We start from the raw sequence: 23934 nt of genomic DNA, 5'->3' as shown, positions 1-23934 counted from the left end.
TCCACCCTACAGGAACATGGTGCAATGTTTGTACTCATGTCACAGCATAACAAACATAAAGTAACTCAGCACCAAACACACAGCTCATCAATTAGCTGCTCATTTACAGGAAAAGCTTTATCTTCTAATCGTGTATAAACAGATAATAAACATCAAAACATGTCAGAGTAAAACTCTCCAGTTCACAGTAGCTTCTCCTACAGACTTCAATTACAAAAAAATACCACAAACAGAAGACACATTTTTTCTTCAGGCAGCTCCTGTTCCACCTTTGTATGACCTGTTGGACAGTGTTGTCTTTTCTGTTGTGTCGGGGCAAAGCAAGGCCCTTCTGTTACATCTTCCCCAATGTTTTACAGCATGTGATACTTTCCCTTTAGCCAGTTTTGAGTTGCAGCCCCAGAAAAATGACTCTTCCCTGCTCTAACAAAGCACCTCTACCAACTTCACTGCCACTACCTCAGGATGGCGCTGAAAGTCAGGTCTGAATCTGAGAGCTATAGGCAGGATCACACACAGAACAATCATTATGGCTTTGTCAGCCTTGCAGAGCTCTCAAAACCTGACACCGGTGTTTGTGATATCCATTTTGTTGCCTTCAAGACTGTTGTAACGTTCTACACAGATTGCCTGGTATTATTGTAGCAACAAGGAAGAAAATACTAGCACCCTGCAGCATTTAATTAGGAAACGTGACATCGTCTGACACAGACCAGGCTCCTCCATTAGACAAGAAGGAACATAAAACTGGGACTGGCAGCAGCTCCAGTGGAGAGCTACCCAATCAGATTTATTGTTTGGCTACTGCGCGATCTCTCATGTTCCAGCAGCTCTCACTTTTTTGCAGGCTCTTTCTGAACAACTGATTGGAGAGTTTTTAGCCTGTTGGGGCCAGAAATGAAGAAAAGATAGCGAAAAAAAGAATGAGTGGCTTTTTGAAGTGCTGGCTGAAGTGAAGGTTCATTTTGGGGTTTTTTAATAGTCTATGGCACTCAGTCAGAAAGCAGTGTTTCCTACTGCTGCAGTGCCAGAGTGCCAGAAATACGTGGTCCTAAAATAAGTTAGTACCACAGTTAAAATGTGACATACCTGGGAATGCAAAAGACAATGGAGGTTGTCTCCAGCACTGTTTTCCAGCATTTAGCAAAGATATCACACCTAGAGAAAATGAATCATGCCCAGTAACGAGACTAAGCAAAAAACCTAGGACAAGTATTGCTTTAACAGACGTTGAATTTTTCTTGGCATCTGTATGACAAAACAATTAATTACAGCTTAAGAAAATACTGACATCTCCAGTTTAACAATGTATGTACACCAAACCTTAAATTTACACTGTATGAGGTGCAGATGAGAAAACAATGTTTGTTTGCAATCTGAGACACTTTCTAGTCATTGTAGTTGGAGCTCAGGTGTTCCCCTCCTGTGCCTAGCTGAACCCTTCCCTGCCAACAATTGTGCAATAAAACATTTTACGTTAAACAAAAGAAGGACTGCAAGGACAGGGACCTTGAAAGTAATTATAAGGTGGTTTGATTTTCCACACAGTGCATTACAACACTATGCCCATACTGGTGTAGGATCTGAAGCCAGCAATACTGAACTCAGAGTTTTATTTCTCATCTGAAAACCATGGCCACGTAGTTTTTGTGTGCGGGTGTTTGGGTTTTTTTTTAAACAAAGGCCCAAGGACTACTGACCTAATTGGTCTCCACTTCTGGATTATGATTAACACCAGCTAGGCACTATGAACACTTTGTCTGCACTCAGCTAAGTTGTGTCATTTTAATCACATGTCAGTTGTTTCAGCACCGGATGGGTTACTACACTTATCAAAGTGTAAAATCAATTTTGGAAGGCTAAAATGACCCTAGGAACCTGCAATAGAAATAAACCACACAGGCTTCAAGCCAAAGGTGTCCAGCATATGAACAGCTGAAAACAAATGTGTGCTAGCACTAGCTGACTGCTGTGAGTTCATAGACCCTCATCACATAAAATCATTTTCCTTGGAAGTACAACTGTACTGTAGCATAAAGTTTGCACTAGGTGCTTTATATGTATTGAAATGCCCATGATCATCTCTGCAAAAACAACCACATTAACAAAGGCACAATAACAAAGGCAATGCTAACTTGACTGTTGGGTATTTGGAATAGCCTGGAACAAAACCTTTATAACAGAGAACACACATCTTCATCCCAGAATAATAATCACAAAATTGTTCTTACATTCTCTGATTGTTATCTCCAAAACAGTCACATTGGCAGAAAGACCCATTGACCATTATGATGAAAACGAACATTAGCCTTTTCCTGATCATAACAAACAAGGAGTGAATTGGTGGAGACAGCACATATTGTTACAGTTTTCCACAACTGTCTCCGAAAACCAGCCAGAAGACTCAGGAACAGTAGAGAAGAAAATAAATAACACCTTGTATGTGCTGCTCTGGACTGGGGAATGGAACCGATTGGCTTTTTCTTTGTAGTTAAATTAGCACAGCTCTACTTACTGGCATATTATTTGCTTCCCCCTCCTTGCCAAATCGGTGCATGAAATGACACCAATTTCAGACTCTCCCCCAGTAAAAAAGGATGTTTTTAAATGAAAAATAATAACACAGACCCTCTGTGTGTCCCCGGCAGTCAAATAAAACAGGACTGTAAGTCCAGTAACATCACTTGGAGATGATATGCCAACACACTAACTGACAGAATTAATATACAGTAGCCTATAAGCTCCTATTTGTATCACTATGATGACTGCGTGCTGACTGTCTGGAGAAGATGAGTACCAAATCCTCTTCAAGTTCTCATGCTGCTAGAACATGATGACCCAACATTTTTCTTCTTTTTAGCTCTGGAAATGCACTGGATAACCATTTTACAGTTTGTGACAATATACATATAGTATTGACCTATCTACATAGTGAATGAGAACCATATTAAGATACAGATGATTCAGGCCTTCCTCTGGCTCCATGGAGACAGGTGTTACTAACACAGCTATCAAAGCTTCAGAGTACAAGTGTGTCTGTTGCATTGCACAGCTTGGCTGCAATACAGTAAAAAATGTATTAGCTTTAGATTGTACTAGAGTTTTCTTCAAAGAAAAGATTCAGAACCTCAAGTTCCAGCCAGCTCTTATTCATAACAGATGCTAGCATATCATTTCCTATCTCCTTCTTGTACATGTGATTGTCTTTCAAATGTGAGCTTAAAACCATTATTAAGAAGGTGAAATATAAAGTCAGAGCAGTATTGGAGTGTTCTTCCACAGCTGGAAGCATTATACAAAAACTTCAGTTACTTCACATCCCTTTGCATGAATTATGTCAATGCACAACCACAGCTGACACAAATCCTGTGTCTAGCAGTCACCATTAATGTTTTGGCAGGCTTGATTAACTTTAAGTGCAAATTGCTGTTGTGTATCTATTAGAGTGAGGGCAATCTTTCACGGAGTGCTGGGATGCGCTGCTGACAGTGAGATGATGGAAAGGAATGTATATAGCTTCCTCTCTTCATTTCCCATTCTTAAAGCTTTGGTTGGTAATGTACATCCTGCTCAAAGTGGATGGCTAATAATTTTTGCTTGTTAAACATTGTCCAAGTTTCAAAGGAGTGTATGCATTTTTGTGACCTCATCTACTATTTTTGGAGCACTACTATGCACGTTTTGAGCACTAATTTGAGGACAGGGACCATTAACCTGAATGTGGGAGAATCTTGGACATTTGCAAACATTGGAAAAATGACTTGATAAATTATTTACACTTGGACTTAAATTATAGAATGGAAATCACACTTCTTTTGTACGATCAACAAATCATCAACAAATGATCAACAACAATGAAATACAGCTTTCACCAAAAAGAAAGTCTCCAGATTTCTGTAAGTCAGTGGAAAAAATAATTTATTGCAATTTCTTTTGCACATTAACATGAAACATTTATACATATATATTCTGTGCTGATAAGGTATACTAGATATAGACAAATTTATACACAAAATAATTGCACTATCCTATTTTATAATGCAAATAGTCAGAAATTATCAGTCAGATAAGAACAGGTATTATTCACATAAAAATGCACTGTATATTGAACTTATGGAAGGTTCACGCATCTGAAACTGTCCACTTTTACTAACTATATCAGCTGATAAAAGACACTATGTCCCCTTAGAAGATTTGCATCCTTTGATTATCCATGATGCCTAGAATATTATCAGGTCCTCCCAAGGTATAAAATAAGATAAGTTCTAAAAATGAGAGAGACCAAACCAAAGGGCAACCATGACTACCGTGACTGGACAGCACGTCTTTCTATTCTGAGGGCTCCATCAGAAAAGAATGAAAGCACTACAGGTGGTCTAAAATTGTCCAGCAATCTATTATTAACTTGACAACTTAATTTAGTTAATAAAAATCAATGACAAATACATTGCAAGTGAACAGCATTTCAGTAGAAGTACATTGGCACATGCTTCAAACAGCAATATCAGACAAACAACTGCCCCCTTTCAATACAGAACATGTTTACATAATGTAGACAAAGGGAAAATACGCAGGATGATATCGAAAGAGGAACCTTTTTCTAACCAGGAATTTACAGTGCATCAAGTGTTATTCACAAAATGACTGGGAAGCATGGTAATAATAGAACTAAATCTGATAAACAATATTTATACAATAATTTTCATAATGCTGCTTTAGGTATTATTCTTTAAAATAGTTCTTCAGGTTCATTGTTCTGCCCAACAACTGAAATACCCATCTTTCCAGAAATGTCACTGACTGACATAACCACAATACTTCAGAGATGAAGATGAAGATGTGAAGCATCACACTGAAGTGGTTAGTTGTGGCGTGCATAATACAAAATTGTATTCAATATTACTTGGCAGTAGGAAGGGCCACATGACTGACGTGCAAAAATGCGTATTAAAAAAAGAAAAGCTTGAAATACATGCTCATAGCAGAGATACAACAATACCAAACATCAAGGGAAAAAAAAAAAAATCCATAGCAAGCGAGCCTGGAGAAAAATGGTGAGTATGATTCAGGAGCAGGGAAAAGACAATGGTACTGCACATGGCAATGGGAGATATGATGTGAAATAACATCCATAACAATCTTACTGCCTGGCACCCTATCTGGAGACAGTATTGTACCCTATTCAGCGTCCTCTTCCTCTTCCCTCAGCTTAGAGAGCATCTTGATTTGTTTCCTTGAATGCATGCAAGTAGAATTTGAGAAGTAAGCTATTTTTTTTGAAGCAACAACATGGTGGGTCAGTGCAGTGACAAAACATAGTTTATAACTTGCAACCAATAACAGTAAATAATAAAAATAATAAAACACAGAATAGATAATAAACATTTCTTTTGTATGTGTTGTATGTTGGAATGTAATTATTTCCTACATTCCCTGATGAATTACCAGCTCTGACTGAGATACTTTAACTTGTTCCCATCAGTAATGTGGGGACAGAGCAGAAGAGCGATATTTGAAAGTGAGGAATAATGGAAACTGCAGTCAAACAAGTGAAGCTTTCTGCAAGCTTTATTTTTCACAACAAAACTGTTTCTCAAGAGAGAAGCTGCAGGTGAACTTCTGTTAAAATAACAATGATAGTAATAATCTTGTAACATGCAAACAAGTGGATGAAAAATTAACAATTGGTCACAGTTACTTTCGTTCTATGTGTATTTCTGATGCAATCCTAATTTTTGCTGTAATGGTATCATGGAAGAGATAAGTGGAAAAAAGTAAAGAAGCAGCGGTCCAAATCAGCATTGATTCTTGTAAATTAGGTGTTTTCTCAGAAGTAACTACTGTTCATGTTGACTGATATTAGAGATGTCAATTTAGCAACCAAGTTTGAGTTATGCTGCGCTGCTCCAACCTTATTGTTTTCTACAGGTTTAGCAGAAAGACACCGTATTGTAAGCCTTGGTTTCACATCTCTATGCCAGCTCTAAGTACTTTATCCCCTTTCCTCACCATGTATTAATTACTAGTCTTAAGGGTAAAATACGCTAATAGATCTGCAAATGCTGAGGTAATTACTCTCTAAGGGATATAATGGAGAACATACCACTAATGTGAATCTATTGTAGATTTAAAGATATTGGAGGTAGGAAATGTCACAGTAAAAGAATGATTAGCAGAAATATCTTCAGGACGATTACAGAAATATTTTCATGTTTACTTCTATAAGCCACTTGCAATATTCTGGAGTGACTTTTTAGGAAATTTACCGTATGGTTTCTGAATGTATGTTAGCAGGCCATATTTGTTGTTATGAACAGTCCCCCTGAAATTAACGGCAATGCACATCATGATACATTAGCAAGTGCATGTATTTGAAAAGTCAGAGAGAATAAGATTCTGAAAAGAAAAACAAGACTAGACCCTTGCCTAAAGAAAAGCAATTACTTTAAGGTAATCAAACAGAAAAAATTGGTTATCTGATTTCTGGTTTTGGATTACAACTATCATGTACAACCTACAAAGTGCCAGAAATAACATGGAGAGTACCTTCACAAGACAAAGAGAAATTGCAAACAGTTCAGAAAAACTTATAGGATAAAACTCAGTGCATCTTTTTGTGTATGGACAGACAAAGTCGTGCAAGTGAAAATGAATTAGAAGATTATAGAGGATTATATTCTTTCAATTTTTCAAACATGCATGAAGCTTAAACTAGGAAAACACCCATCTGACTCAGTACCCCTCTGAAAGTTTACATTTAAAATTACAATGTGCCCTGCTACAAATGATATGACATAATTTATGATGCAGAAAAAGTGAAAGGTATTTAATTAAAATATATTTTAAGCACAACTATAGATTTGAAAGAACAGTAGCCATGTGAAATTATAGTTAATCTTGATTTAGAATAAAAAATGTAAAGTATTATCAAAAGTGGCTCTCAGAATATTACTGTAAGCAATATATACTAAAATCCAGACTTCAGCAGTGTTAAAGTACAGGCTCTCCCATGAAGTATGACACTGGCAGTTACCATTAAAAAGTCAGTATTTACATACTTGGGTACCAGCGGTAGTAAGTCTGGATTAGATCTACTGAAGAGCCCAAACTCTTCAACAGCCTAAATTTCATTTTCAGAAGCACATCAGTATTCAGATGTGTACCTGATTCCGTGACTTCAAGAATTATTTCAGCCAAGGTAACTGATAACTTTAATTATTTTAGTAAAGTGTATTTTTAAGATTAAATACATTAGCGTACAACTCTTTGCATTATCTTAGGGCAAAATTCAAGCTATGTAAATAACTTTTACCCCTTTCTTCCTGTTGGCAATGGGTGGGAGTGTATGCACCTGCTCAGCTATGGCAAATCAGCTGGCATACTGTAACCTGATTAAACGTCTAAGTTTGTAGCACACTTATGAGTCTAGATCTCATTGGCTTTCATTGAGATTTTGGTTAATACATGCCCAGACCTCTGAAATTGAGGGATAAGCTTAAAGACCACTCAGTGCTTGAAAGGCTTTATCTTACATCATTTTGAGAAGATTTAGGCTCATATGTAATTTAGAAGAAATAGTTTTCACCCTGTATATTTCTAAAGCAAGACCTCTATTATGCAACAGTCTGAACATGCAGATCCATCTGGAGTTAAATGACCACCATACTCATTAGGTGTGAGCCTTCCTGCAAGTAGTTGCTGGACTATTGCCTAAATATTTGAAGGCACATTTATTCACTCACTGTAAGAAAGCAAATGGTGAATTTTGAACTGCTGATAACCAGACATGTCAGCTACACAGAAATTAACATTATACTGCAAAATCTAGTACAGTGAAGAAATACGTAAGAAAACGGAGATATAAATACTCGAACACTTGGCATTCTCTCAAGGCATTTTTAAAGTCTGGGAATATTTTTTCAGGGACTGCATAAACTGCAAAGACAAATAATCAAGGACTTTTATGTGCTGTCAAGATAGTAAACGCATTAATGATACAGTGTTGTACAAAACTTCATTTTTTCTAGGGAACATTTAGTTTTGTGAATGCAAATGGATCTCAGTGGTTTAGATTAAATTTGTCATGTTTACGCCTTGTTTAAAAAAAAAATAAAATTACATGGTGGTTAGTCATACCTCTGTCTCTGTACTTTTTCTGGACAAAAACCAAACCTGCATTGGTTCTTTTTTACCCTTCATAGAAACTGGACCCCTGTATTCCAGGTGGAACTGAGGATCTGAATTTTCTGGTGCCATAAGACACCTGAAATTAAGAGAAAACATGTAAATGTACGTACTCTGCATGCATGCCACATACTATATAAAATATTAAACATGATGCAGATATGCGAGCAACAACAGAGTCAAAGCTATCTCCAGATCATTATTATAATTGTGTACCAGTAAAGATATATCATAATGCAGTCTGCCATACAGTTTCATGAGAACTGATACATTTAATTAAGATGTTGTAGGACTCCTATCACTTTCAACTTCAGAGATACTTTGATGTTATGCTGTCAAAGTGATTTAAGATGTCAACACCAATAAAAATACTGCATTACTCACCTGTAAGTATATTCAGAGACATTAATCTTTCCCTTTTCTCCAGTAGTTTCTGTTCTGCTTGTTAGATTCACTGTATTTCCAAAGAGACAGTAACGTGGCATCCTTTGGCCTATGACACCTGTGACTACCTCACCAGTATGGATACCTATTGTTATCTTTAGAGAGAAAAAAATAAAGTTCGAATATTCAAAATCAAAGCACCTAATCTGATACTTCTTACTAAATACAGGTATTATGCTATTTCTATCTACTACAGGTTTTTTTTCAAAGTGCTCCTGCTGCTTCTTCAAAGCCTTGCATTCTGTGTTTTGTGTCACTTCTTTTTACTGGTGCAGCGTCATGGCTTTGCCTCCCACATGAAAGAACAGACTGTATTTTCCCAGCATGCAACAGGCCATGCTGCAATTATGTACTGTGAAAGTTAAAAAAGTGGAAGAGAGGCATACTCTCCAGGTCTGGCTTTAATAAGTACTCAGAAGGTGCAGAAGTGGATGGTTTAGGTCAAGAAAAAAAAGATGTTTCTCAAATGAAAACATCATAGTATTTTTTTCATTTAAAAGCTCAAGAGATAGGAGAGGGGTTTGGAGAAACTCATTCTTATAGCACATTACAGTTATTGTAAAGCCCCAAATCAAACCTTCTTGCTTCTTTGCACAGTGACAAAGTGAAGCACACAGATCTAAGTTAGCTGTTAAACCAGTAACATTCATGGAACTAGAAACAGGCATCACACTTATTATTTTGCTCTCACAGCCTTCTGATGAGGACAGGTCAATGCAGCCTTCCCACTTCTGTATTAATGCCACAATATCTCCATAAAATCCCACAAGGAATGAAATTCCACTAATATACATTGTTGCCACTAATCAGTGGCTTAACTGCCTATGGAACTGTACTTTTCAATGCAGTATTTTATCATACTGACATGAGGATCTGAAGCATGATCAAAAATATCACTGAAAGAATATTATTGTTCTGTTCACTGAGATGAAGAAGACTCAACGAATTGTACTTGATGCACAATGGGAATTTCCTGATTAGACTGAAATGATTGGAAAACAGACACAAATCATGCAAACCCAATTTAGTCCTTTAAAAGTTTAAGCACAATAATTAGATTTTAAGGTCTGGGAAATGAACATGTCACATCTATGTGTGACTCTTCATATTATTTGTAGATATCAGTCTGAAATTTTAACAATATCAAAGTTTGTATGAACTGGGACTTGAGCATTATCATATTTCAAAACATTACCATCATATCAAAGAATGGGCTCTCATTCAAGCCCTCACATTTACTAACCTGTACAGGCTCACCATCTACTTGAACTTGGCCTGCTATTTCCATCATATCCAATGCAAGGTGGCAGATAGATCGAGCATGATGAATGCAAGGCTCTGGTAAACCACTCACTGTCATATACTTGTCCCCAACCGTTTCCACCTATCAAGATACGTATTTTTCAATTTCTTTATAATCATGAGCTTTAGAGTATTAGAATGGAAGTAGTGCTTCCTACAAGACTGCTCATTCTTTCAAAAAGCTTCCCTTCCCTTTCATTCAAATCACCCTAATCCCTGTCATCTCTCTTGTTATTGAAGAGAATGTACTGTCTGCCCACAGTGTAACCAATTAAATGACACTGTGATTGTGACTTGAGCCTCTCTTGGTTCACTTGGTACAGGACAAAAAATTGACTTCTAGTAAAAGCGAGGAATGAACCTTACATGTATAAACACACAAGCATACACAGGTACATAAATGATGTATGTATCTCTTCCTCTACCTATCTACCTGCTACCAGCTGCATTTGCAACTACACCTCATTCCTAATGAAATTCACATTATGAATAGCTGAATAATAAGTTATAATTTACAACCACCAGGCTCAGGTATATGACTGAAAAATTTAAAAGCACAAGGTCAGCAGTACCACAAATTGCTTGTTCACATCTGCTAAATGTGGAAGCAGATTTGCATATCCACCCACTGTGTGACTGTCCAGAAATCCTGCTGGGAACTAAGCCCTTAATGTTCCTTCACATTTAAACAACATACTCTTCTTTAGCTATGTAATAGCAATTTACACAGTTCAAAGACTGCAAACACAACTTCTTTTTTTCTTTTTTTAAAGCCTAAAATCCAAAGGACGGAAAAGAGCAGCATAATCGTAAATTACTGAAAAGTCACAGATTAAAGACTCTGAAAATCTTCTACTTACCTTATAAACAAATGGATTCCTTCGTGAATCAGTCAGAATATCAAATCTCGTGTAAAGATCATTTAAAAGGTTAACGATCTTCATGGCTCCTTCTCCAGAGGCATGTTTACTACAGAAGGCATTGAATCCAACAATGCCACTGAACAGAATAGTCACATTGTCATACCGTTTAGCCGGAACAGGACGCTTGTGTCTCAGCTCATTTGCCACTGATGGTGGTAGAACGGAGTACAGTAATCTAAATGTATAAGAAAAGAAAGGCACAAGCAAAACAGAAAGAATGTAAAGAAAGGTCTTTACACCAGCATTCTTCAAATATTAACTTAGTACCTTCCATAGGGTTTATAAGATACTCGCATCATCAAAGAGCAATATAAAAGATGCTCACTAAATAATAAGTTATTTGGGAAACAGGAACTGATATACAACAGCATACCTAAAGCCATGCATTTCAAACACAATACATCTAAATTACCAACAAAACGAGGCACATATTACTAATTCCGACATTATCTATTAATAGTGTCTTGGATCATTTCTGCTTATTGCTTACACATTTCTGCTATATCCTCAGCTCCTTGTAATCTGATTTTGCTCACAGAACCACAAAAATGGCCAAAAAAGGCCATGGAGAGATCAGTTTTTTACCTTTGATCAATACCTGCATTGCTAAATGCTTCCTCTTCCGTTGAGAATGCTGCTTTTAGGGTGTATTGCATGTTTTTTTTAATTGTCTACATGACCTATTAACACTTGTTTCAATTTACAAATTATGCAAATAAAATCCAAATCACACACAAAGAGCTTCACCCTACTCTCATGTGTATTCCTTCAACTTTCTAACTGCCAAATGAAGGTGTATTTCCCTCCTTACACAGCTAAGTGGACAAGCTGAAGATCTCTGACTGTTTTGCATCGCTTTGTACACAGCCTTCTGCACAAAACCTCATCAGATTTTTTGGCAAGTTCACTACTACATGCGTCACAGGTAGTGAATACTTTTGACACTGTCTGTGCCAGCGGCTGCCAAGAAGGCTAGAATTCCTTAAGATAAAATTACTTTATAAAGCAAAGCAACAGGAATGAATCTAAAAAATATTTTTAGACTTCTTTTCTGACCTTTCTGTCCATCCCTTTCAGATCTTTTTATAATAATTTCCATTACTACAGAAAAAAAAAATAAATCTGTCCATAGGATTCATAGCACAATGAATGCTAATTATACTACTAAACAAGTATAATCCACAAGAAATTCTTGCATTACAGAGATGGGAACTGTGTTTTAAAAACAAGAGTCAACCATCAACGCCACACTTCTTGTAACACAAACTTTCAATCTACCTGCCAGTAGTCCTTAAGATGAGCTGCCACAGACTAATGCTATGAATTTGATTTTACAGCTACCTGCAGAAATGGATTTGGGGCCAAATGCATAAACTTTATTATTGTTATGTACTTATATCTAGACACTTGTATTATCTAGATAGACCCAAACTCACTTTTACAGATAACTATAAAATTCATAGCAGTAGCCTATTGCAAAACTTCACCTTTACACAGACTATTTTTAAGGCTTCCAAAATGTGTTTTCCTCCTCTACTAACCTGTAAACATGGCAGTTTAGATAGACAAAGTGGTCTACAGCAGATTTACTCTGTCAAATAGTAGCATATGGCCACTCACCAAATTCATTTTGGCTACAAGGACTGCATGTACAGAAGTTTGTAAAACTACTGGTTTAGGTAACTCACAAAGCAAAAAGGATTGTCAGTTCATTTCTCATAGCTTTCTTTATCAGGGAGGGAGCAATCAAAGCACCTATGCATGTAACAGCCTAGACTGCAGATGACATTTGACAATCTAAATGAAGAATTACCCTATGAAGCGTTAAAGTAAAATGTTCTTTCTTGACTCCAAAATTAACAGCACTGAGTATCTCTCATACTCCTTCCAAGATTCTGTTATTTTTTTGAGAAGACAGCTATAAATAATATATTGCTGTGACAGTTTCAGCTCAGAATCAGGATTTGGTTCTTACGTGTCTGTCTTTTTCTTTTCATCTTCCAGTGCACGCAGTGTGTGCTGCAGTCTGTCAGTGAGGATCTCAAGCTCTTGAGTCAGTTTATATTCCTCTCTGAACTGCTCTCCCAAAAGTACCAGATCACGGGTAGCATCATGCAATGGAATATCACTCAGATATAAACCTCTCCTGGTTAAATCATCCAAGTTCATCACACTGCAATGTGAAGAAACATATAATAGTATGGGTACAATTTAACTTGCCAAAGAAGCATTTAAAAACCAAATGAACAGCAGAGGCTGCTGAATAACAGAAGAAAGATGATGCTTCTGAACTTGTGATGAGGTGTGCAACATGTCTCTTGTATGAAATACCTTATTTATGTTCATCCATGTTAACAGCTCCTGATTGTTCCATTTAAATACAGAATTCTCATGGATGAATTTCATGAATGTATCAAATGTACATACTTCAGCTCACAAATAAAACCAAGATTACACCAAAGTAGCCCCTTCCTCTCCTGTCTTCATCCACCCTCTCCCTTTCACACGGGATATTAACATATCATAACTGTTATGTGATGTGTTAGCTCAAGATGCTCTTAACTAAAGATGCCCTTCATTCAATCCCCCATCAATACTGTAGAACTCCTAAGGTTTAAAGTACCTTGGCGAACAAAGAAAGAGAATGCTGTCTGCTTCAGGCAAGTAGATCATTTGCCCTTTCAGACGTAAGCAGCTGATTTCTGTGCCAGTCAGTTCATCTTCACACTCCAGCTTTTCCACATCCAACAGCCCCTCCTGGTGATAAAAAGTCACAATTATATAAGGGCAATGGTACGTGTGTTACACACCAGGCCACATATGCAAGTGCCTTCACTATGAAGGCAGTCAGAATGTTTGGAATTGAGTTACACCCTACATTAAAACCCAATTAATTTCTCATTTGAACACCGTACACTACCCGTATTTCAATACTATGATTTACTACCTCAAAGATAAAAAACATGGTATCTTTCTTTATGTTCATGTTTGTAACTTCTTTTCTTCTCTGTCATGTCTTCACAACAGCTTTACAAAAGTATTGTCTATTCTATGAAGTTCTACCTGTGCCTGGGAGCAACTCTAAGAAATCTTCTTGTGTTTCTCTCCGGTACATTTTTCTAGAAATAAACAAGCTCCTTGACATAGTATACACTACACTACAAGCTCTACATCAGCCACTTGCTCTCCTGCCCTCTCTAGAGAAAAGGACACATAACTGTGTATGAACATATGTACCCAAGCAAGAACACATTTCATATTTGTCTCCCATATTGCTATGAAGCAAATGTAATTAGCTTTCTACATATACTTCAATAAAATGCCATATTATGGGTTGGCCCCTTGTAAAAAGAAGGCATCAGACATGAAGTATATGTACTCCACCATGCCTATAAAGTGCTCTACTTGACATCCACACATGAATTCAGACCTGTGACTTTTTGTTGGCTTCCAACTTAAAAGGGATTACTACTGTACAAAGAATTTTCTCTAAAGACTTCTGATCTTTCAGCACCTTTCTGCATCTTTCCAAAGCATATTTACTTAAAGAAAAGCCAGGTGAATATTCTCTAGTTACCTTGGTCCTCAGTACGAAGACTGTGTTGATATGTGAGAGGATCCCATGGAAACTAATATCAATATGAGGCCGGACCAAGGAGAAAACTGACAGCAAACTGCAATTTCCTGGCTGAAGCTAGAATTGGAGAAAAAAAAAATAAATAACTTGTTATGTTTTATAATAAAACCAAACATGAAGTAATTATATTCAATTTGCTTAGATGACAGTACTGAATGGAAGAGAATATATTATTTATTCATTTCTCCATTAAAATACAAGGGGTTTGAACTAAGGATTTTACATCAGAAGTGTATCAATTTCAAAGCGCAATTCTAGTCAGCAAGATGGCTTTATAAAATTGTGTTAGACTATCACATTCATTATCTGTCAAAATGTTTCCACTCTACAGCAAAAAAGCTTTCCAGTGTTTTATTCCTAACTTATCTCCTTCAAACTACCTTTTCAATAAGCCATGTTGCCTAAAGCATCACCTCTGATAATAAGGATACTGACAGCTATCCTCAGTAGGCTGAATAGCTGTTCTGTGAATGACCCTGGGAAGAATCTGGCAAAGCTACTTATGAAGCTCTTCTTTAAAATTTTTCTGCACAATTCAGAGAGAAATTATCAAAAACAAATTGCAGGAAAAAGCTAGTAACATAAAATCACATTTAAAAGTATGTGCAACATTAGTCCACATAATTGTAAAGATCATTTGGCATTTTCATCATCCTACCTTTTGCTTCTCTCATATTATTCCTGTCACCTGTTACTTACATTTTGAAACCTTGTCAGCTCTTTCAGGCAAGAACTGAGGTATCCTATCACATACAGAATACATAACATGAAATGGACATAAATGGACCTCTGAGTACTTTTACTGTAAATAACCATACGAAATTGCAGTAGCTACATTCAGTTCAGAACACACATATATATGTGCATATATATATATATACACACACCTCACAAATACAGTTTGGTTCATCTTAATTAATACTGATGCACAAGCCAAGAAAGCATGCTAGAATTTCTGTTATTCTGCTCTTCAGTTCTTGTGCACCTGACAGTTTAAGTATTTAAATGCATTACTATCAAGTAACATATATAGACTATGTTATCTGCTGCTACACTATGCAGTAGCATGGGCAAGACCATGTCCTGAATCCCAGGCCAAGTTGCACTGACTGTATCACATCCACTTTAAAGAGTTATCTACCACTTTCATAGTAAACGTATCTTGGAGTGAGCTACAAGAAAGAACAGGGTATCAAGCTAACATTTGACTTGTGGGGGTGATCAAATTTTCTTTGCTCAAGCTTATTCTCTTACTGCACATGGACAGGTTCATAAGAGACAAGAGCTGTTGCAGAATTGGGGCTATTTTCACAGTCCTTTTTCAAACAAGAGGAACACAATGTAGTAAATATTATACACTTACACAGGAATGCAATTTAGACAGATAATCCTAAATCTATTTTATTAATCTTTAAAATAAATCCGTGAAGCATCTACTATTAAGAATTTCTGCAACTATTCATGCATGAGAATCATCTAACCTGTGGAAGGACTCTGTATATAGCATTGCCACACTGTGTGACCACCAGATCTCTGTCAAATATTATGTGGAAAGGGAAGGCTTTGCAGAAAGTATAGGGACTGATGCGAGATTCTTGGGTACCATTTTCTTCAAATCTATCAAGGTCTTCATAGTAGTCCTCTTCTTTAGACTCTTTCTCTTCAATTAAAAATTGAATGTGGTCACATTCCTCATTTCTCTGTTGAATAACCTAGAAAATGAAGGAGAAAAAATGAAAAACTGAAAACTGCTACTCATTAATAATTGGAATGCTATTTTAAAGACAAGAACACATTTAGAGCAAAAAACATTAATTCCAGAATGACACTTGCATCTTGGAAAATATTGTTTTCTAGTATTTCTGACTTTAGAGAGTCTTTATAATTTCAGGTGAATAACTATGCCTTTGTTTAGTCTAGTTGCTCTTTGCATGAACAATATATTGAATAGCACTCAAATACAATTTGTAAAGCCTAAGTAAAATGCACATCCTGAAATCAGGGGTCAAGGCTAAGTTTATGCTTGCTTTAACTGGCACTTGCTGGAAAACAGGACTCTCCCCTCCTGTTGAATGAATGTGTGGCAAATCTTGAATTACACAGGCCACTTGAATTCTTATTTTGATGAAATCTGTTTGCAAGGTCTACGACACAACAGCAAGTAGTGCTGACCAGAGGACAGGCATGTAACAGTCAGCCAGAAGAAAGGTGGATGGAGTAGATATTTGAATATACAGTCCCTACACATTCAAGCAGATTGTTAGATGAAGATCAACAGATAAAGCTGAAAGCAATGACAATCTTCTCCAAGCTGCATTCCATATTAAATGCAATTACAGCAAAGCCTTAGTCATCTCTGTCAGTAGAATCTCAAATAAGTGTGTTGAATATAGCATCTCACACTTTAGTAATTTTACTCAAACTTAGTAAAAAACAGGAAATTAATAGGGATTATTTTGTCTGCAGTGAGAGTCATATATTGCATTAAAATTACAGCTATTAACTAATAGAATAACATAATTTACCTTGAGAGGCCAAATTCACCTCTTCTGAAGCTTAATTAGATTTAATGACTGGAACAGAACAATCCTATTTACACTGTATTGTTTAGCAGCAACTTTCTGGAACACGTTGCACCTGATTCTACTTTCATGTAGAATTTGATCCTGAAGCCACTGAAGCAAAATAGACTTCTTAAAAGCACAAACACTGCACTGATCCCTCAGATGTTTGGCTTATTAAATATTTCTCCTCCACAACTGTCAGCCGTGCCACTGATGGGTTGGGGAATGATGATACCATTCTTTGTTCCTATACAAATGGAGGAGTAAAAAACAACAGAACTGTAATTTTTCGCTAAATGATGCTTAATTAAGAAGGCAGTGCTCCCTGATCTCCTATTTGACTATTTAAAGGAAAGAATGGCTTTTCTGGAAAACAGAGCAGGAGCCTTGTTTAGGTGCTCTATACCATGTGCTGCATTAGCCTTCTCTTTCTATTGCATATGTAACGAAAAGAGAAAGACTGGGCTACTAAATTTACTGGCCCATGTAGGTACTTAAGGCTGGATGCATGAACAAGTTCAAATGCTAATGTTGATTAAACCTAACTTCCTCAAGAAACTGTGTTGGTAATCCATATGGCAGTGCGTGGCAAAGACAAGTGGGAAATTATAGTTAATAAAAGGTAAACCTTGGAAAAATTATGTGGCGGTCATTTGAGGAAAACAAGTTACATGAGTTTGTCTAGGAAAATGGAACATAGTAGACGGAGACCTAGTTTTCCTCTGAATTTAGGTTTTAAAGGTTCTCCATGTTCTTCCTCTTCTTTTAAATCATTATCCCTGAAATTGTGAGAGACTGTGGCCATACTTAGGATTGATGGAACACACTTAGAGTCTCGGTTTTTACTTTCTACCACTTGTGCACACTCCCATAGATTTTATTCTATTCCTAATATTATTGTGGCCAAGGATAGCTGAGACATGCTAACTTTTCTCAAATTGTGTAGATTTATCACTAGAATTGATCTATGCTTCCAGATCATTTCCAGTCTTGGATCTTACTTCAAAGAGTTGCTCTTGGCACAGCTGAAAAAACCCAAAATGCTTATTTTGAATGAAAAGCTTCTTCTTAATTCGGAAAAGCAGTACTAAAATTAATTTTTTAATAGCTAATAATTATTATGGAAATGTTCATATTAACATCACCTTCCAGAGACAGTAATATTATAACCTACTGACCAGATAGTCACTGCTGCAAATTTCTCAGGCATCTTCAAGTTCATTTGCAGCACTATTTTTGACCAAGGCATCCAAGGCATCAAGAAATGCCTGCTGTACTAGTGTATTAGTGCAGCAAATTAACAACAGGCCAAACACACGAAATGTGTCAGATCTACAAGATAGCCACAGTGCCAGCTGTGCACTCCTGGTAAACCTGATATGCTGTGGACATGGCTGGTTTACTGAATTTGATTCTGGTCATCCATGCAGAGACCCTTCTTAACAGACACTACAGTATTATACCTCCCTCCAGGCTAAGCAAAATACTGATTCATAACTTCCCATTGGATATGTAATTTCATTATGTTTTTTTCTGCTCACATCATTTATGTACTATCTAATCTTAGACAGAGTCTATCTCACCATGTCATCCACCTTATCAGCAAATTTAAAATGAGCATTTCTTGACATTAACAGAGTATGTTAAATTCTGTCCCCTTACCCTTGTACCTAAAGATCAATCTAATTCGCCGAAAACCTGCCCTACATACTCTGCAGTAAGTTTAACTAGGATAGAACTTACCCATTGTTTCATTCTCCAAGCAAAGTTTGTAAGCCATGGAATTTCACTGTCACTTAAATACTGTTGAAGAAGCCTCTGTTAAATGCCTGACAAATGAAAATTCAGTGACAGAAGAAACAAAGCCAGGAATCAAATCTAATTCTTCCTCCTCTGCGGTCTTAGGTGGTGAAGTGACATCAGTTCACCATGTCTAAGAGCTCAATCACCATAGTAACTGCAGTTAAAAACTGAAGCAGAAAATCACTCTCCTGGTTTCAAAGAGAACATATAACAACTGCTAACATGCCTGTGTTTTCCGGAGGGTGTATCTTCAGAGTTCGTCCTTTCTTAACCAAGTGAAAAGTCAAACCAACATTTCAGAGAAGAACAATTAAAAGAACAGCTCTTTTAAAACGACATTGTGGTTTAATATATTTGGTGAGCTACACACAAGACATTACAGCCAGCAGTATCACTGTGATAGAGCAGGTACAATGAAATGCTATCTGTTAAACTTCCGCTGATGTACCTACAGGATAAAACTCAATTCTGTAGATATGAGCATGTCCCTGAGATACACTGATATCTTGGGACAGAGAGAAGGGGAAGGACACATTGTCCTTCAACAGGGTCTTTTTTCCATCAGATTGTGAAGATAAATATGAAATAAGGAGTTTCCCATTTAAAGGTCAGTACAGGACGGAATTCTTGATGTCTTCTGATCAAAACCAAGTGCACAATGCTACCTGACGAATTTCACTGCAGCTGATTTGGGGTGATCCTGAGCCAAAGCAGTTCACTGTGTAAATGGTACCACCCTTAGCTTTGTAGCTTTGTAAATGGTACCACCCAATATTAAAGCTGTGGGAATGTCTCTAAGTTTCCAGCTGCACTTGTGTCAGAATTAGAGGTTGATCATGCTTCATGACTGACATCTTCACACACAGCTAGCATTTTAACGCGTGGTCAGTACTGCTTACTCTCCATAATTACCAAAGTAGTTTTTAGTCAGCTCTCCAGCTGGTCATATCTTGGGTTTGATTTTTATACTGCCATTAGTAATGAGACAGTCTGAAATTACCATCTTGTCAAGGACTTCCCCTGATCTTTTTTCATTTTGTATTGTAAACCATCTTCCCTGTCTAAAAGAAAGGCACTGATAGCCTGCTCTCAGGTAACAACAGAACTGCAAAAGTCTGTCTTCCCAACAGATTTCTGGGCTTTGTAGGATTGTACAACATTCTTTGTTGACCCATCCCATTTGTAGCCTTGAGGGAATACCTGTCCTGACTTCACCTTCCCAGGTTACCCCCATTCATACACAACCTCTGACAAGTGAAGCAAAAGAAGACGTAGCCAGAAGGCTTCTAAAAGAGATCTCATGCCAAAGCTGGTCACCAGCACCGTGAAGACTTTTAGTTCTCATACTGATACTGGTGGAACTTAAATATTCTTAGCATGTTCTCAAAGTCAGCAACAATTCTTGGGACAACACCTGCTGCAAACACTACTAGTCTTAGCTTGACTTAGCTAAAATTGAATTACCCTGTCAGGGAAGATAAAGCAATTGGATTTGAACTAATTAACCAATCCATGTCAACCTGGGCTTTTGTGAACTGCACAACTGCAATTGTGAATCCGTGTGCAAATCAAATGGCCTTCCTTTCAGTCCTAACAGCATTTAACAGAGACAAACTGAGGCCTTTTACCTTTTTTTTTCTTTTTCCTTGCCTTCAGCACACACATTCCCTAGGTGTTAAAAGAAAGAGCACATTTCCTGAGGGACACCATTCTGGAAAAGGAAGCCCTTTTATATTTTAGAAGAACATGTATATACATACATATATATATATATATATTTGTATGTATGCTCCTTCCAACTTCTGCCATTCCATGATTCTCTGTAACCCATGAAACAAAATCTAATCACTTACTGAAATAAAAGCAGAATTACTGTAAACAATTAAGATCTGCTACCACTTGCACAGAAGCTGGTAAGAAAAATTTAAGAGAATTCAAGCAGAATTGTATGAAAACAGAGACTTAGAAGCATGCATTCTTTCAAACGGATTTATGTAAGCATTTGTTCTAAATAGCCAAAAAAAAAGTGATTAACAAAGTACTAAACATCAAACTGTAGATAATCAACTTCACACAAGAGAACTGCAGAACTTACTAAACCAGTCCTGTGTTGGATTGTTATATAAATGCTTTGGATAGAGATCTGGAAGGATAACTTGTGAATCTCATCTCTGTTCTTGCACGCTGGTAGGCAACTCCCGTAATAACATGAGAAACTTACGGCTAGGCATTGAGGCTCCTACTAGTTAAAAAAATTCTTCCTTAAGCAAAATTCTAACTAAAGACCAAACCAAAAAATTTACAGAAGAGGCACTGATTGGTCCACAAAAACAGGGAATGAGAGTCAACTCCATTGTTTTTCTGTGCTGTGCTATTTCAAACAAAGCATTACAAACAGTCTGAAACATGAAAGCTTTAACTGAATTATGAGGCAAGGGACTGAAATGAGAGAAGTCAGCCAATTTTTTTCTCCTGTTCTCATTTTTTTGAACAGTGTAAAACTAGCCAGGTACCACAATGGCAGGCTTACTCTGCTGCAATACCCCCACAATGTACCATTAATGATTAATAGTTGACCCGTCGAGTAATGGAGGGAGATTTTCATTGTCTGTGGGGATAAGCTGCAAATTTTGGCACTCTGACCTTGCAGAAACAAGTAACTGATTATTCTCTGCATAACTAACACTGTAGTTTGTGAGCACATGTGGAGTTAAGCACTATTTAATGTCATTAAAGGTGTCAAAAGTTAGGATTATTAACCAGCAGAGGCAACAAAAGTTCAGGGTTGAGGGCACATGACTTTCTAGTAAAGACAAGGGAAAAACCAGGGTAACAGACAAAATAAAATACAGACAATATGCACTTTCTTCAGTTTAGAGGTAACACTAATTTTTACGCACCTATGTGCTCTTAGCCCAGACAGTCTGTAAGTATAGGTTGGATTTAAACTGAACTTTGTGCTCGCTTACAATAGGTTTGACCAACAGTATTACATTTATTTTAACTACAGTACAACAATAAAATTTCTAGAAAAGCCTAAGAAAGTCACGTGAAAATGAGAAGTAAATTTATAATTAATATTTAAGCCTCCTCAGAACATATATTATTTCTCCGCTGCCTTGCTGGCCACTTTTGTCTTTGAATGACCCCTTGACTATGCTGGCAGAACTCTCTCTGACACAAAGAACACCAGACCACATAAAGGAATAGGTGTAATAAACCCAGAAAAAATAAATGTTATTTTAATAACCCAGAAAAAAAGAAAAATGTTATTTTGAACCCAGTTCACTTCCTCAGTCTAGCTCAACAACAGCTGGAGGGACACAGCTGAAGAAGCTGTCATAGGACAAGCTTGAGCAGTAAGAGGAGGACTGAGTAAGTTGCCTGTGCTACCAGAAGAAATGCTTGTCAATCAACAGCTTCAACACTCTTGCAGCCAACTTTCCAACATGGCCCTCCTTGTCTGTCTCAACACTTTGAATAAACAGGGACCTATGAAGAGGATTGTTTTGATTCTGTTGCATCCTTCCGTATTTGAGTACTAACACCTGCCGTACATGTTTGAGCTATGGATTTCTACAAAGTAGAATCTAAGCAAAGACATCAAGTATATCACCATCACTACACATAACTAGCCATTCAATCAGAGATCACTTCCGATTTTCTACATTTGACAGAAGCTTTCAATGTGCACATCCCTTCAGACATTACCTTCATATCTATTTCTGTACCATGGATCTGTTGAGCTACTGTTTTGATGATGCCAATGACAATATCCTGGAGACCTTCCCTTTCCGAATAGTAATGCAGAATGAGTCCCTTCCCCTTCTCTGCATCAGTACATCTGAAGGAAGGGGCTCGCATGCCCGGGTAAATAGTAGCAAGGTGGTCATGCAAAGCATCCAGGTTCTGGAAGAAGAAATTAAAAACATAATTATAAGGCACTCACTTAATAGTTCTGAAGAAAGTGTGTACATATTCTGTCTAATTTGAACATCTGCTTTCTCCTGCTGCTCACATTCCCTGTGCATTTGCCATATGATTTGTAGAACTGTCATCATAGCAAGCTTTTCAGGTAGCTTGTAATATTCTTTCCATCTACTGTGGCAATCAAAATTAACACTATTAAAAATTACTCCAGTTAGCATGAATTCATGCTTGACTATGCTGTATTTGGAAACACTCTGATGATTAAAGACTCTGTGTGTGTTCCCCAAACCTGTACCTTATCCATTTTTACCCCTTCTGATTACAGTCCCTATAATTTCCTCTTCAGATGTGAATTTAGGTGTCAAATACAAATAAGCATGTCTAAATAAACACGACTCTTTTTCCTTATTTTCAATGAAAAGGCCTAGTTCTGACATTTGTAACAGTCAACCCAAGTTTACAGGACCTGACAAAGTTTCAAATTTTAATGTAAAGATAAAAATGACTGAAAGACCAATCTCAAATACATATTTTCTCTGAGAATAACTGAAAAAAAGCCCCACGGCATACATAGCACACGTCACAGCTGCTGTAATCATGTTTCAGAAAAGATTATTCAGGAAAGAGAAGAAGTCTTCTATTTTTCTAGTTAATGTCCTGGACATCTTATGCATTTAACTTTAAATCTTGACCAAAAAGAGGAGACCTAAATGATAAATTGATAGGCATATCTAATAGGGACATTAAAGAGAACAATGAGACCAATATCACACTTAGAACACAAGACTTGCTCTGACTTTGATTGTGAAGCACTTTTCAAGGATTCAGGTTGCTATTTACTGTATATCTAACACAGTAAGAGCAACTTAATTTGCTGGATAGTGTTGCAACCCACATAATTATTTACTTATATTGTAAAATTCATACAACTCCGTAACATCTTAAGTTCAGAACATCACTGCATATTTTAAATGTTGTTCTCTTACCCTCCCAAGTAAGTGCTAGAACCAGGCTCTGCATATTGTTTTCTGCCAGCACAAGAAGAGAGGTGAAAATATTTTCAGTGTGCTGTCTGGGACATTCTCCACCTTTCAAGAGCATCTGTTGATCACCAAATTTGTGGAAGCATACTGAACTTGATTTCATG

The 23934-nt window shown here is 37.0% G+C and overlaps 1 protein-coding gene across 1 annotated transcript in view; it reads right to left on the bottom strand.

Moving 5' to 3' along the window:
- Nucleotides 1-3901: 3901 nt before the first annotated feature.
- The window catches only part of GUCY1B1 (guanylate cyclase 1 soluble subunit beta 1), a 42352-nt gene continuing 22319 nt past the window's right edge, over nt 3902-23934 (bottom strand). Inside the window, exons 5-13 of the mRNA XM_065693332.1 lie at nt 22569-22766; nt 15972-16202; nt 14431-14547; nt 13477-13610; nt 12829-13026; nt 10791-11028; nt 9872-10012; nt 8569-8723; nt 3902-8263 (exon numbers count right to left, since the gene is read on the bottom strand). Of these exons, the coding sequence (XP_065549404.1) occupies nt 8131-8263; nt 8569-8723; nt 9872-10012; nt 10791-11028; nt 12829-13026; nt 13477-13610; nt 14431-14547; nt 15972-16202; nt 22569-22766 (1545 nt within the window). The 3' untranslated portion in view covers nt 3902-8130. The remainder of the gene's footprint in view (nt 8264-8568; nt 8724-9871; nt 10013-10790; nt 11029-12828; nt 13027-13476; nt 13611-14430; nt 14548-15971; nt 16203-22568; nt 22767-23934) is intronic.

The sequence above is a fragment of the Lathamus discolor genome, chromosome 1, assembly GCF_037157495.1.
Source record: "Lathamus discolor isolate bLatDis1 chromosome 1, bLatDis1.hap1, whole genome shotgun sequence".
NCBI classification, from domain to species: Eukaryota; Metazoa; Chordata; class Aves; order Psittaciformes; family Psittacidae; genus Lathamus; species Lathamus discolor.
This window is presented reverse-complemented; position numbering and strand designations above follow the sequence as displayed.